The 13186-nt window shown below is 42.8% G+C and overlaps 1 protein-coding gene across 1 annotated transcript in view; it reads left to right on the top strand.

Annotated features, from left to right (window-relative positions):
• Positions 1 to 496: 496 nt before the first annotated feature.
• Positions 497 to 13186, top strand: part of bop1 (BOP1 ribosomal biogenesis factor) — an 81765-nt gene continuing 69075 nt past the window's right edge. Inside the window, exons 1-3 of the mRNA XM_017693795.2 lie at positions 497 to 663; positions 1871 to 2137; positions 12757 to 12915. Of these exons, the coding sequence (XP_017549284.2) occupies positions 511 to 663; positions 1871 to 2137; positions 12757 to 12915 (579 nt within the window). The 5' untranslated portion in view covers positions 497 to 510. The remainder of the gene's footprint in view (positions 664 to 1870; positions 2138 to 12756; positions 12916 to 13186) is intronic.

The following is a 13186-nucleotide window of genomic DNA, read 5'->3' as shown; positions in this document are numbered from 1 at the left end:
CCGCAAAGGCGCATGGTAGCTGCCGCCGAGTGACGTCACGCAAGAGCTTTTACCTAAAGAAAACAAACGAAAAATACATTTTATTTTATTTTATTAAATTTGATTAAAACTTGGCGAAACACACATTTTTTTTACAATTCTGGACAGCTGCCGTCAGTGAAAATTATTATTGTAAAAAAAAATTCTCGTTCGTTACAAACCAATCTTTAACCCCCGACGCCTTCCTTCTTCGCGAAAACCAAAATAGAAATTTAAATACGATTCCTCAAAACACTATATATATTTTTTTGTGAACTACATACTTCTATCAAAATATATTAAAACTCTTTCTAAAAACGGTTACAATATTTCAGACACTTTTTAATTATTATTTTAGCTGCGTCCAAAACCCACACACCACTATACCACACATACTACCCTAATGAGTGGACTTCTACCGGTGGTGCCCTATTTTTGACACACTTTTTAGTGCGGTAAACGCGGTTCCGGACGGAGCCAAAGTTTTCAAGCATGCGTTCAACCTTTGACCTCCGACGTAATCCAGACCCACATGGTCGCCGCTCCGCGTCCAGCATGTCCGAGTGTGGAGTTCAAGTAATACGAAGCGGCAGAATGAGTAAAGTTACAGCGAAGAAAAGGAACGTGGAGGAGGGCGAGGAGCAGGTAGGAAGAACTGTTTCGCTCCGTTTCGGAGGCCGGTGGGCTGCAGCAGGGAGCTTAATGCCGCTGTTTGGGTAGCGCGTGCTCGGCGAGCCCCGCTCCTCTCCAGCTCTCAGTCTGGCTTAATAACAACGCGGGGCGCTCGGTGTGAGCACACACGCTCCAGAGAGCACTGAGAGCTGTTTATTGATGCTGCTGGAAGTTTAAGTAATATAATTTTTATCAGACGCGTTTTGGATCTCGAGCAAGATCGTCCTGAGCAGTTAGCAGTTAACCCAGCGCCCAGGCTCAACTCGCACAGCTCTGGCGTCTGTTTTAGTTTAAAGGAATTTTTGGCTGAGGAATCAAATCTAAGCTACACTCTTATTGGTACAGTATCCCTTTTCACTAGTTGTAATCGACCGGCCACGACATGTTTTTGGTATCCAAGATTTGCAATTTCAGTTTGGCAGTGAAGCGCCTACGCTGACATAATAAAAGTCTGACATAATAAAAGCCAAAGCTTTCTGGAAGACACACTTCCAGTGCTTTTTAGCTGCACTCTTAAAAAGGTGCTTCTGTTTACAACCGTGAGGTCTCTACAGAACTGTTTCAGGCTCCACTGGTTCTCTGCAGGGTATTTTAGTTCTTCCCATTGTGTTGGATATGGCTCCACATAAAGTAGAGGAGTGTTGAGAAGTTGGTGGTGCATAGAACCATTTTAAGAAAAGTTCCATGTAGAGCCAAGGAGAACCAACACGTTCTCCGTCAATCAGCAGAATCACTTCACCATGCAAAGCACCACTTTAGCGGGAAACCCTTTTTTAATGCAAACCTGTGTGAGGTTCTGTGTCTGCATGTGAGAACTAATGCTAGGAAACGTGGCAGGTGTTATTTTTAGGAGCGCACCAGTATAAGAATTGTGGGCTGATGCGATGTTTACATTTATAAAATGAAGAAAATGGAACTAGATCTGCCTGGATTATCGTTACAGTGAAATGTGACGGTTATTTTAATTCGTTTTATTCTGTTATTATTCTTTTTATTTGGAATTTTACAAATACACCATTAAATATCAGTTTGAAACACTTGTCAGCTCTAAACATCCGCTGGTACTAAAACGATTCCTAGGTTATCATGCATTCCTGAACTAACTTAAACTAAACTCTCCCTAAGTTAAAGCGGTGCATCTCATCTCATTTATGTGAGTGTCCTGTTTCTTTTTCCACAGCTCCCCATGTTTGATGAGGCAGGCCATCTTGATGATAGCGACGAGGAGAATGAAGATCTCTCAGATAGCGAGGAGAGTGTCTTCTCTGGTCTTGAAGACTCTGGAAGTGATGATGATGATGATGATGAGGAGGAGGAGGAGGAGGAGGAGGAGGAAGAAGGTTGTGATGATGACGACGTTGAAACAGATTCCGTGAAAGAGGGAACGAATGTTAATGAAATGGCGAAAAGTATGAAAAAAACGAGTGAATCCAGCTTCAAACCTCAGGTATTGTTACCAGCATGGCAGTTTTTTGTTCACGTCATCACACATGTTGTTGCGCCGTTCCTGTTCACATTAAGAATTTGCCTAAAGGATTTGACCATCACAGCCGTGGACCTTATTCGTAAAGGCGTTTATCATTTTCAGTTTCGTCTGACTCGTTAAAGCAGTGCCCGATGGACGCACAGCCCTTTAAGTGGAAGTTCATTTAACAGTTATAGTGCTTTAGGTGCTTCTTTAGGTGTTACTGATTTTGGCCACATAACACCGGTTAAGACAGAGACTTTAGCTGCATTCCACAGCCGTCTGCAGCCAAGGCACGCTGCATTTCTTAGCCGCTACGTAATAGCAGGCCATTCCAAAGAGAAGGACCCTTCGTATTCAGCCTAGACATGCAGCCTACGCTCTGATTGATTTCAAGGATGCAGCACTGCGAAAACGGCGGAAAGCAAAGCTGTTGTAGTAGAGTTTGTTTTAAAACGTAAGTCGTTTACGTCTTTGATCTCGTCTCCGTTAGCTTATAAAGTGTAAAATCACCTCATAATTAAAGCATTTGTCCATATATCGTATCTTTATTCATATTATTTAGTATGTGTATATCTGTAATTTATCGTCCTACATAAGAACATCTCCATTTCTGTAAAGAAATTAAAAAGCATCAAACACAATGCATCATTCTCTCACCAGTTCCTGCACGAGTTGTGTGCCGCTCTGCTAAAGCCCGTTAGGACGGTTCTGTTCATGTGACCAATATTTTGCACTTGCGATGTACCTGCTAACTGGACAGCGCAGACGTTTTGCCTTACATGTGCAAGCCCTTTAAAGCCTGACGCTTGGAGCTAAATCATAGAGGCTGGCATCTCGACTGCAGATTAAACCATGATATTATATCAAGGACTCTAAAGATTCGTGACTTGATCTTTAAAGTCAACGTGACGTGGAAATCAGAAGGCACGTTTCTTCCCTAACGTGACACGTTCCCAGGTGGTGCAGAACATTGTGGGCAGGACATGATTTTAGGTTAAGATTCGGTTGACCATGAAAGGCAGGTGCTCCGAAACTAACAGTCAGGTTCAACTGTTCTGTAGAAAAGTCAAAGGAAATTAAAAATAAATAAATAAATAAAGTGCTGTAGTATTTAGATGTTCTGTAGTTTCTGAAACAATCAGTTGCTTGTTTAGAGTTTGACTTTAACTTGATTTTTTTTGCTTTTGTTTTACTTTTTTGGACGTAGACAAGGCAAAGTGCTGGTTAATAGGCTAGCCTTTTAGCATCCGCTTGGCTTTCAGGCAGACTATCACTAAAATAAACCCATGTATGAGTGTAATGACCAAATGTGTGGAGCGAGAGATGGACAGTGCATGTGTCTGCACATCACTCCATCATCAGCTGACCTGCCTCGCAGTGCAGCACAAGCTTTAGAAAACAGTGCAGAACTACCACATACTTGAACTACTGTACTCATGTTAACATTGACTAAAGTGATGAGAAGAAAGGAGGTTGCCTTCTGACACACATGTCCGGTAGCAGAGGTGATGAGTGTTTTTGCTCGATGATTGGTCAGTCTGGTGGGAGATGAAGGGAAAACGAACCGTGTTCTTATTGGTTAATACAGTTAGTATAGTTTTGGGTGACCACAATCAGATTGATCAGGTTTTGTGAAAGGGGGAACGGTACCATGCACATCTACTACATCAGTCTCTTGCTGCATTTGTTGTCAGATAAAAAAGGTTTTGGGCCCAGGGTTGACCGAACCATGGAACTGAGTGGGCATTTGACCCACCGCTTTTCAGAATACCAGGGCAACAACCCAGCACTTTTTGACTGAGTTCAGGAAACTTACACTTACAAAGTGCTGCCCTGTAAATATGAACCTATAAAACCAGTACAGGTCAAATCTCCGTTTAAGCTGGGAGACCACACATTTCCCTCCTGCGTAGGAAGCTGCAGCTCTGGTAAAGATGTTTTTACTGTGATACACAAAGTAATGCACTAGGCCGCAGTTAATGTCACCGCACTGTGTGAATTCCTGATGGTCACTTTGAATGTTTCTTAACTTCAGGCTCTTTCACTGCTAAGATGTCTGGTGTGGGCCTGTAGAACCTTCTCTTTAGTTCGGTCCATTTACTCAGCTCTGCACCAAAGAAATGAACCCTGGTCATGAACACTTTGGTGAACAGTGGCTCAGTTCCATGCCGGTGGGGATCAATTTTTCCCGTGGTTTTGAACCAGACGGATTGGGGAACATGTTTTTGGCCAGGCATCAGCAACCTGATTGGTTAAATTCAAATGGGTAGACCAACCATGGCTCTGTCTAAAAGACAGGAGACTGAGCAGGAGGTGGCGGAGATGAAGATGCTGAGATTTTCCTTGGGAGTGAAAAGGATGGACAAGATTAGAAATGAGCAGATAAGAGGGACGGTGAAGGTGGAGCAGTTTGGAGATAAAGCCAGAGAGGCCAGGTTGAGATGGTTTGGACATGTGTTGAGGAGGAATAGTGGATATATTGGGCAAAGAATGTTGGAGATTGAGCTGCCGGGTAGAAGGAGAAGAGGTAGACCTCAGAGAAGGTTTATGGATGTAGTGAAGGTGGACATGGAGATGGTTGGTGTGAAAGTAGAGGAGGCAGATGATCCGCTGTGGCGACCCCTAAAGGGAGCAGCCAAAAGAAGCAGAAGGGTAGACCAGCGATAAAGAAGCAGTGTAATTGCTTTTGTTTGTTATAAAAGGAGAAAATAAGGGTTTCTAATTGTTCATCTGTTCTCATGGTGGCAAAAATTAGATCAACAGCGCACTTGCGTCCCTCCAACATTTCTGACCAGTAAACGAACACTTGCTTGTGTAATTTGTTGCATGGTAGTTGTTGCAGAGGGAAACCACCTGAGCCAAATGAAACACACAAACCTAAAATCTGATGCCAATTTTAGAACTGCGTATGAAAACTTTATTTAGCTGTAAAAATTAGCTCTCTGGTGCTGAACCAGTCGATTATTGCTTTGATTGTGATGCACAGAGATGCTAAGCAGTGTTTTCTCTGTTTTTATGTCATGGTGGTAAATGTGACAGAACTTGTATCTCTGCAGAATTACTGACCAATCAACAAACAATAATTTAGGGACTTCAGCCGTCACACATCAACTAAACCAAGTGAAAAAGATGTCCTTTTTTTCAGTTTTTTCATTTATTGATTTCAGTTTAGTTTCAAGTAGTCAAACTTCTTAGTTTTAGCTTCGTTTTTACTTTATGAAAAGTATTATTTTAGTTTTTTTAGTTTTAGTTGTGGTTTCTTGTGTTATGATGAATTCTGTGATGGCAAGTTTTTGATAAGGGTGGTGTAAAATAACACGCCAGACTCGGCGTGGCTCCAGCTTTCCTTGAAGAAAGCCAAACACGAAAGGGATCCACGTCTGGATTCTTATTTACACGCTGGAAAAAAGGAAAACAAATTTCTTCGGTTATTCTGTTTCTTTTTATTACAAGTAGTGAGCACAATTTGTACTGCTTGCTTTTATAGAAATAATTTTAAATAATAACAGTAGCTGTAGTGTGGACTTCCACAAATTAAGTAGTTGTGAATGTGGTATATTTGTATATGGTATATGTGAAAAGCTAGAAGCCAGTCTGAGTGTCTGGCTATCTAGTCTTAATTTAAGAAGTTGTGTTCTGAGTACTAACTTTGTTTAGTTGATGTTAAGGCTTGAAACTGGCTTTTCTAAGCATTTCATCCTGGAGGTCCAGGCTCTGTTGCCACTTTCATTTCTCTGTGCCCTCACTACTGCCCCCTAGCAGGCTGGCAGTGGTACTAAACAGGTGAATAGAATAGAATGCCTTTATTGTCACTATACACAGTACAATGAGATTAAGAGCACTCCATCTCAGTGCAACACACAATGTAAACAAATGACACGGAATAGAATGGGGAGGGGTTGTGCACAGTTCTATGCGTTTTGTATGTATATGAAATAAATATAGAAACAAAATAAAAACTATGTTTTTACAAGATATAAATATGGAGATATTTACAGCTGTATTGTATGTACACTAAATATTGCACATTGCTAAGTATTGCACATATTCCAGTATAATGTACATACATGTACAGTATGATTACACATTTCCGTATGCAGAGTATTGCACAGTAGCTGGTAATGGAGTAATGGAGTCTGGGAATAGACTGGTATGTAGGTGGTAATGGAAGTCTGGGGATAGACTATCAGTGCATCTGTGAGTTGAGAAGTGTTATTGCTTTTGGGAAAAAACTGTACTTAAATCTGTTTGTCCTTGATCTGATGCATCTGTACCGCCTTCCTGAGGGCAACAGGTCAAACAGTACAGGTCCGGGGTGCGAGCTGTCCATTGTGATGCGTTTCGCTCTGCTGACGCAGCGGGAGGTGTAGATGTCCATCAGGGATGGGAGAGGGCAGCCAATAATCTTCTGTGCTGTCTTTACTACCCTCTGAAGCCTCTCCCTGTCTGCCATGGTACAGCTGCCGTACCACACTGTGATACAGTACGTCAGCAGGCTCTCGATGGAAGAGCGGTAGAAGGTCAGCAGCAGGTTGGAATCCAGGTTGTGCTTCCTGAGGACTCTCAGGAAGTGTAGTCGCTGCTGAGCCTTCTTGATGACGGCTGTGATGTTGTCTGTCCAGGTGATGTTGGTAGAGATTTGGACTCCGAGGAACCGGAAGGTGCGGACCCTCTCCACACACTCGCCGTTGATGGACAGGGGGTCTGGGTCAGTGAGATGATGCTGTTGTTTCTCATGTGTTTCTGCCCAGCTGCTGTTCTCTGGCTCTCTTGGTATCTTGCTATGTGAGAGTGAAAGATTTGGACTGTAAAATGATTTCAGTCAGTGCAAACACATCAACTGTCATGCTGTAGAACAAGCCTGGAATTGTTTAATTATACTGCAGCAACTCTTTGTGAAAGAGACCCCCACTGAGACGGCAGATCATTTTGTTCCTTTTGTAGAAGGCTTCTCTATTGACTTCTCTACTGAACTCTATTTAATCTCTATTGCAGACTTCTACATTGAATTTCTGTGCTATGCATTTTAGACTAACTTTCCTTCAGTGTAAACAACGCCTGGAGGCCTTGATAGCTAAAGGAAAGAGTGAGACGCTAAGCATTAGATGTCTGCGATCATAAGACGCTACCAAAGCTGAAACCTTGCCTCCTCTGTCTGGAGTCGGGGTCAGTCAGTGGACTGCATTGTTCTTGCTTCATCTTTTTAATCCATCTAGCCCCCCTCCCCTCCAAATTTGCTGGTTGTGGGGCTTTTGTGTATGGAGTATCTGGGGCCTGATGCACACCAGGCAGATGTTAATGCGACTGCCGGAGGACTTTTATGATCCCTGCGAGCATTCCCACCGCCCCAGCAGTGGCGGCTCCGATCCAGCAGCAGCCGCGCTCGCGCCGGGCGAGTGGGTGGGAAGATGAAATGGGGATGGGGGTGAGAGCTGAGGGGGCGAAATGGGGTTCGTCTTACCAGGAAGACTTCATTCTCTCACAAACGCACGCCCACGCACCAGTGGCACGCCACAGACACGTCTGGTCTGCTTCCATCAGCGAGACACAAGATGTCTGTTCCTAGACTGAGGGAAGGCAGTTCACCTTCCTGTAATCTCCTGCAGTCGAGAAGGTGCTGTGGACTCTAGCGGGTCGTAGTTGATTGGGTCAGATGTTAATTAAGCATCGGTGTGTGTCCTGATGAGTGGTTTCCGATCGTTCCACTCACGACTCACTCAATAACTCATCTGCAGTTCACAGGAAGCAGCAGAATAATAGGAGACTTGGGGCCTGCTGAGCGGAACCCTGGACAGTCAGCCAGCACACTGTTATGGGCTGGCGTGTGTGTGTGTGTGTGTGTGCTCTAACCGTGTGCATGGTGGATGCGTAGGCGTGTGTGTGCTTGCTCAAAAGGCCATGGGAGGTGCTCAGATTTGAAACGGATGTCCTGAAGCTTGCTGGCTCTAATTCATCACAAGATGTGCTCCAAACTTAGTTTTCCTAAGTAATGGTTCTGGATTACTGTTTTTCAGCCTACACCTCAGCCTACACAGCACAAACGTAGACATTTGTTTACATTCTGAGAGTAATCTAATAGTCTAAGGTTTAAACTGAAGGACCAGGGTTCAGGTTTGAAGCACAGTGGCCATTGAAACCTGTCTCAAAAGTATGCAGAACGGCACTAAATGCATCCGGCGGAAAAGAGTCCAGTCAGGCCGATGTTCCTCACCATTAAGTTGATCTCTTTAAGATAATGGCCAGACCTGTGTGTTAGCCTAAATCATACTAAGATGCAGTTTAAATGTTTTCCTCAAATACTTGAAGAAAATAGCTTCATTCTTTGTTGTTATCCCTACAGTGATCACTCAGACATCTTACTGTTAGTAGTAATATTAGTTAGTACTATTTGTGCGATATGGCAAAATGACATCATGGCACTACAGGAATTGTTCATGTTATGTGATGATGGTTTGTGTATTTTTCTAAAATCTATGTGGAACTGACAAAACCGAAGCTGCAGTAGCAAAAGCCGTTAATAAAGTGATTATTATTGTGCGTCTCACATTCTGCAGTTCACCAAGTGCTCTCTCTGTAACAAATCATGCAGTTTAGTCGTCTGTAATAGTAAGAATCCACAGTCTGCTCAGAAAAGCATGTTGTGATGTTTATCACGTGATCTTGCCAAGTTCTAGTAGTGTAAGTAGTGGAAGCGGCATAAATGTGAATAGCAACAGGTTTATGATGATATAATTAAGGAATTTTATCCACTTCAGCTCATGTTCATTATGGCTTAGGTCAATATCATTTACTTTGACTGCTTGTCATTTTAGTCTGTCAGGATGGCTAAAGCTCGCCATCTATCCTAGCGTTGCTCCATACTGAGGCAGATTAACATTAAATGTAATGGGTGTTATTTTTGTTTGTGATGGAGGCAGATGGCAAGTGAACTGTCAGTGTTCAGGTATTAATAATAAAGTAGCTGGTCTGTCTTTATTTGGTTACAGCTGACAGCATTAAGGGTCTGATGTTGTATCAGAAAGTAAGCATGAATGGATGTAGCTTGTACAGGGATTTTCTAATGAGGAGAACTGCCGCTTCCTAATATCTTTCAGGTGTATGGGGAGGCACTAGAGGGCGCTCCTGAGAGAGTCCAAAATAAATAAGGGTTTATAATGACCTTTTGCAGAATAGCAGTTTGTAAATGGTTATTCCTTTTACTACAGACAGGTGTGCTCATTTTCTCAAAACAGAGCACCATAAAGGCTTTGAACACTGCGGTCATATGTGCATTTATAACATCACTGATCAGGAACCACCTAACTCGGAGCGCTCGCACACGCAAAGGTATCACGTTGACGGTCAGTCTGCGCCTAGTGCTAACATCCCGGAAAACCTGGTTGCTGTTGAAGAAAAACTATATATAACTAACTATATATATTCAGTGGTCAGGACCCCCATGGACCGTCACAGAGCTGGTGGATCAGTGCTGCTGGAGCTTTTAAACACCGCAGTGTCACTGCTGGACAGAGAATAGTCCTCTGACGTGTTCAGGCATTAAGCTCTCCTCACTCCCATTCAGGAGGACTTGCTCGTGCACTTCGTCCAATTTGCAGTGTTTTTTTTGTGCATACTCTGGAAAAAGTTGGTTCATAAGTGAAAAAAGTGGCGCTATAGATACCTATGAACTCTCAAAGCAGCATTTGCATGATTAAAGGGTTCCTCAGATTGATGGATGTGCTGTAGATGGTTCTATATATAACCTTGTTGAAAATGGTTCTATGTAGCACCAAAATGGTTCTTCTGTTGTTGCAAGCTGGACATCATAATAGAAGAATTGAATCACGATTTCATGATGCAGGGAAGCCTTTTATCAGGCAAATGTTTGATTGTTCGCGGTTCTATATGTAACCGTTTCTTTGCTAAAGAACCCTTGAGGAGTGTGGAATGGGATGAGGGATCCTCTATGCTGGCTCTGGCGTGCAGCTTGTTGCCTGTTTAGGTTCTGGTGCGAAGGATCCTTTCCTGCTCTTTGAATATTTTACTATGTAGTCATTGTTGTTCCTGTATGTCGCTGTTGTCGGAAGAAAACCTCCTGTCTCCAAAATCGGAACTTTACAGGAGAAAGAAAAAAGATACTGTAGTTTTAATGCAAGTCAATGGAACCAGACATCTTTCCCAGTCATTTTGGGCCGTTTCTTTGGCTCCATTCATCATGAAGTAGGTAAAGGGCAACAGGTCCTTTTGAAATTATGTCAAAAACTGAAAAATGAAAATGGAGATATGAGGTTTTCTTCTGACAGCAGCGATATTTATGTATTGATATTTTAAACAAGATGCCATATGATCTGTAAAAGACAAAGACCTGAGCCGTGAAAGATGTGAAATATCCGGCATAAATATCGCTGTTGGCGGAAGAAAACCTCGTAACTCCGTTTTTGACATTTTTCAGTTTGTGAGATAATTAGAAATTGCCTGTTACTCTTTACACTGTCTGTAAAATCTAAGACGAATGGACTAAAGGAACTGACCCATAATCACTTGGAAAAATGTCTGGTTCCATTGACTTGCACTGAAAGCGAAGTAGGTTTTTTCCCATCTCCTGTAAAGTTCCCGTTTTGGAGATGCAAGGTTTTCTTCCAACAATAGTGGTGTGTTTTATGTGACGGTGGGTTAATAAGAAACCATATGAAGTTGGGGGTTTTTTTGGTGGAGTGAGCAGGGGGATTTGGGGTGGGGGTGTTACTAAATGATTTGTCTTTGGACCCAGCAATGTTTCAGAAACACGTCTGTGTCTACAGGGGAAAAAAAAACTTGAAACCCTAATTTTGGTTTCATCTTTGGACTCCAGATGTGTCTTAAGTGATCAACTACGTTTTGGAGTAAGAAGAAATTTTTATACATTGAACTATTTCAAGTGCACATGGAACAAGGTCTTGTCCTCTGTATTGCTTTTGGATCAGCCCCAAAAATTGGTGTCTCCAGGAATTGGTGACCAAAGTGTGCAACACGTCAGGGTGTTAATGATGGTTCCCTTTTTTGCATGGATGAGGTGGTTCAGTGGGCAGTGGGCTGCGCATGTTTTCAGTCTGATTGTCTCCATTGCCCTGAGCCCATCTGTTTTGGCAATCATTTGGCTAAGTTATATCATGGGCTGTTGTCCTACTTAGTACAACTTGAACGTTGCAGCTAACCAACAGTCCCGTTGTCTCCTTGTCTGTAAAGCTAAATGAACTTGAGCAGTTTCTTTTCTCTTCATCACATCTTTGCGTCTGATGTAATAAACTCAGCTCATGATTCAGTCCAGAGGAAGAATAATGATCACTCAGACATGCAAAGTTATCACATGGACAACTTACGAACAACTCGAGCTGGGAAGCAGGAGGAGAGCTAGGATCATTTGGTATTTGACAGTGATCATCTGCAAACTTTGGCATGCAGTCAGTTCGTGAAGTTGCACTCGATTGTTTTTAATTAGATGTGCATTCTTCATGATGCAGTGTCTCTACAATGTTCCACAATTTAGTGAATGTGCTGTTACACCCTATAATTTAATGACCTGGGCTCACAGGTTTCTCCCTTTTTTCCCTCCTTCTCCTAAAAATCACCTTGTGTTTAGCTCTTCAGGGCTGGCGGGACAGGAACGTCCACCCCACAGGTTACCTGAGGCCATCTGTTTGAAGTGGCTCAGCTAGCTTGATGTGGATTTAACTAGACATTGGGGAGGAAGTGTTTCACTTAGCACTCTGCTCCAAAAGATATCAAGACTCCCCGGAGCAATAAATCAACATAGGTTCCTCACCTGCTTCTCGCTGCCTCCAGGGAAACGCAGAGCTCAAAGCGCCCTTTTTAAGGCCGGCTCTGCCTTTTCTGAGAGCTGGGACGCATTGAATAAAGGTCAGCACTGCGGGCTTTCATCTCTGCTGTCCCCACCGCAGGACTGTTTTTCAATGCTAAGTGTGTAAATAACACGGTGGCGCGTGCATGAAAAGAAAAGCGGAATCCATAAAAAAATTGCACGCTGTCAGGTTTCCATGAAAGATTTAGATGTCAGGTCTGAAAAATGGAAAATGTTGGGGGAAGACGAGTTGGAGTGGAGCACTGAAGTGCAAGGTTGTGTTTTTCTCAAGACATCTCTCCAAATCTAGTGTAGCCTCTTATCCATATACGGGGTAGGCGAACAGAAGCATGCCCCATCTGATGAATGGATGTTCTGTAGAACTACCAGACAGTCTGGATTATCAAATGCCATCCCACTTAGTAAAACAATAAATTCTGAGCCATGTGGTCATCCAGCTTCCTCTCGAGTGAGATACCATCAGGAGAGAGAGGCGTCCTGCGGCCTTTTCTTACCCCTGAGAATACGGCCCATTGTGTGGCCCACGACACAGATGGGCCGTGAACCTGAATCCCGGCTGCACGGCGCATCGCTGCACCGCTAAAACTTCTACCATGTGTGTCCTCTAAGGAAATGTTATGTTTTTGAAGTTTTGATTTGCACCTTGCTGAATTTTTAAGGGCGCTTTAACTCTTTGCTTTGTGTTGAATTGATGTTCAATTTCAAGAAGCTTTTTATTCTGTTCTCTTTAAGTACTTAGTGATTTGTTTTTCTTTCACAGGCTGAGGACAAAGCTGCTAAGGTCACAAAACTGAGCAAGAAAAAGAATGTGCCTGAAGAGGGAGAGGGGGTGGAGAAGAGCGGGAAGTCGGGCACAGACAGTGGGCTGATGTTATCGTCTCAGGTGGACGAGTATGAGCAAGATACATCAGATGAAGAGGTAAGGCTGCAGATGCAGAATTGTACTGGATCACTAGGACTTTTAAACACAGCCTAAAGGCTAGACTGCACCATAATATTTAGACCTTCAAAAACATCCTTAGTTATATCTGCTAAATAGGCAAGAAAGTAATGTAAAGATTCTAAAGTAAAGTGGTGTTTATTGCCTTTTTACATTTTTGTTCTAATCACTAATATTATTGAAATATTGTACAATGATAAAAAAAAAAAAACAAGACGACAAACAAAGGAGCAAAAAAAAACAAAGAAAA

This window comes from Pygocentrus nattereri, chromosome 27 (assembly GCF_015220715.1).
Source record: "Pygocentrus nattereri isolate fPygNat1 chromosome 27, fPygNat1.pri, whole genome shotgun sequence".
NCBI lineage: Eukaryota > Metazoa > Chordata > Actinopteri > Characiformes > Serrasalmidae > Pygocentrus > Pygocentrus nattereri.
This window is presented reverse-complemented; position numbering and strand designations above follow the sequence as displayed.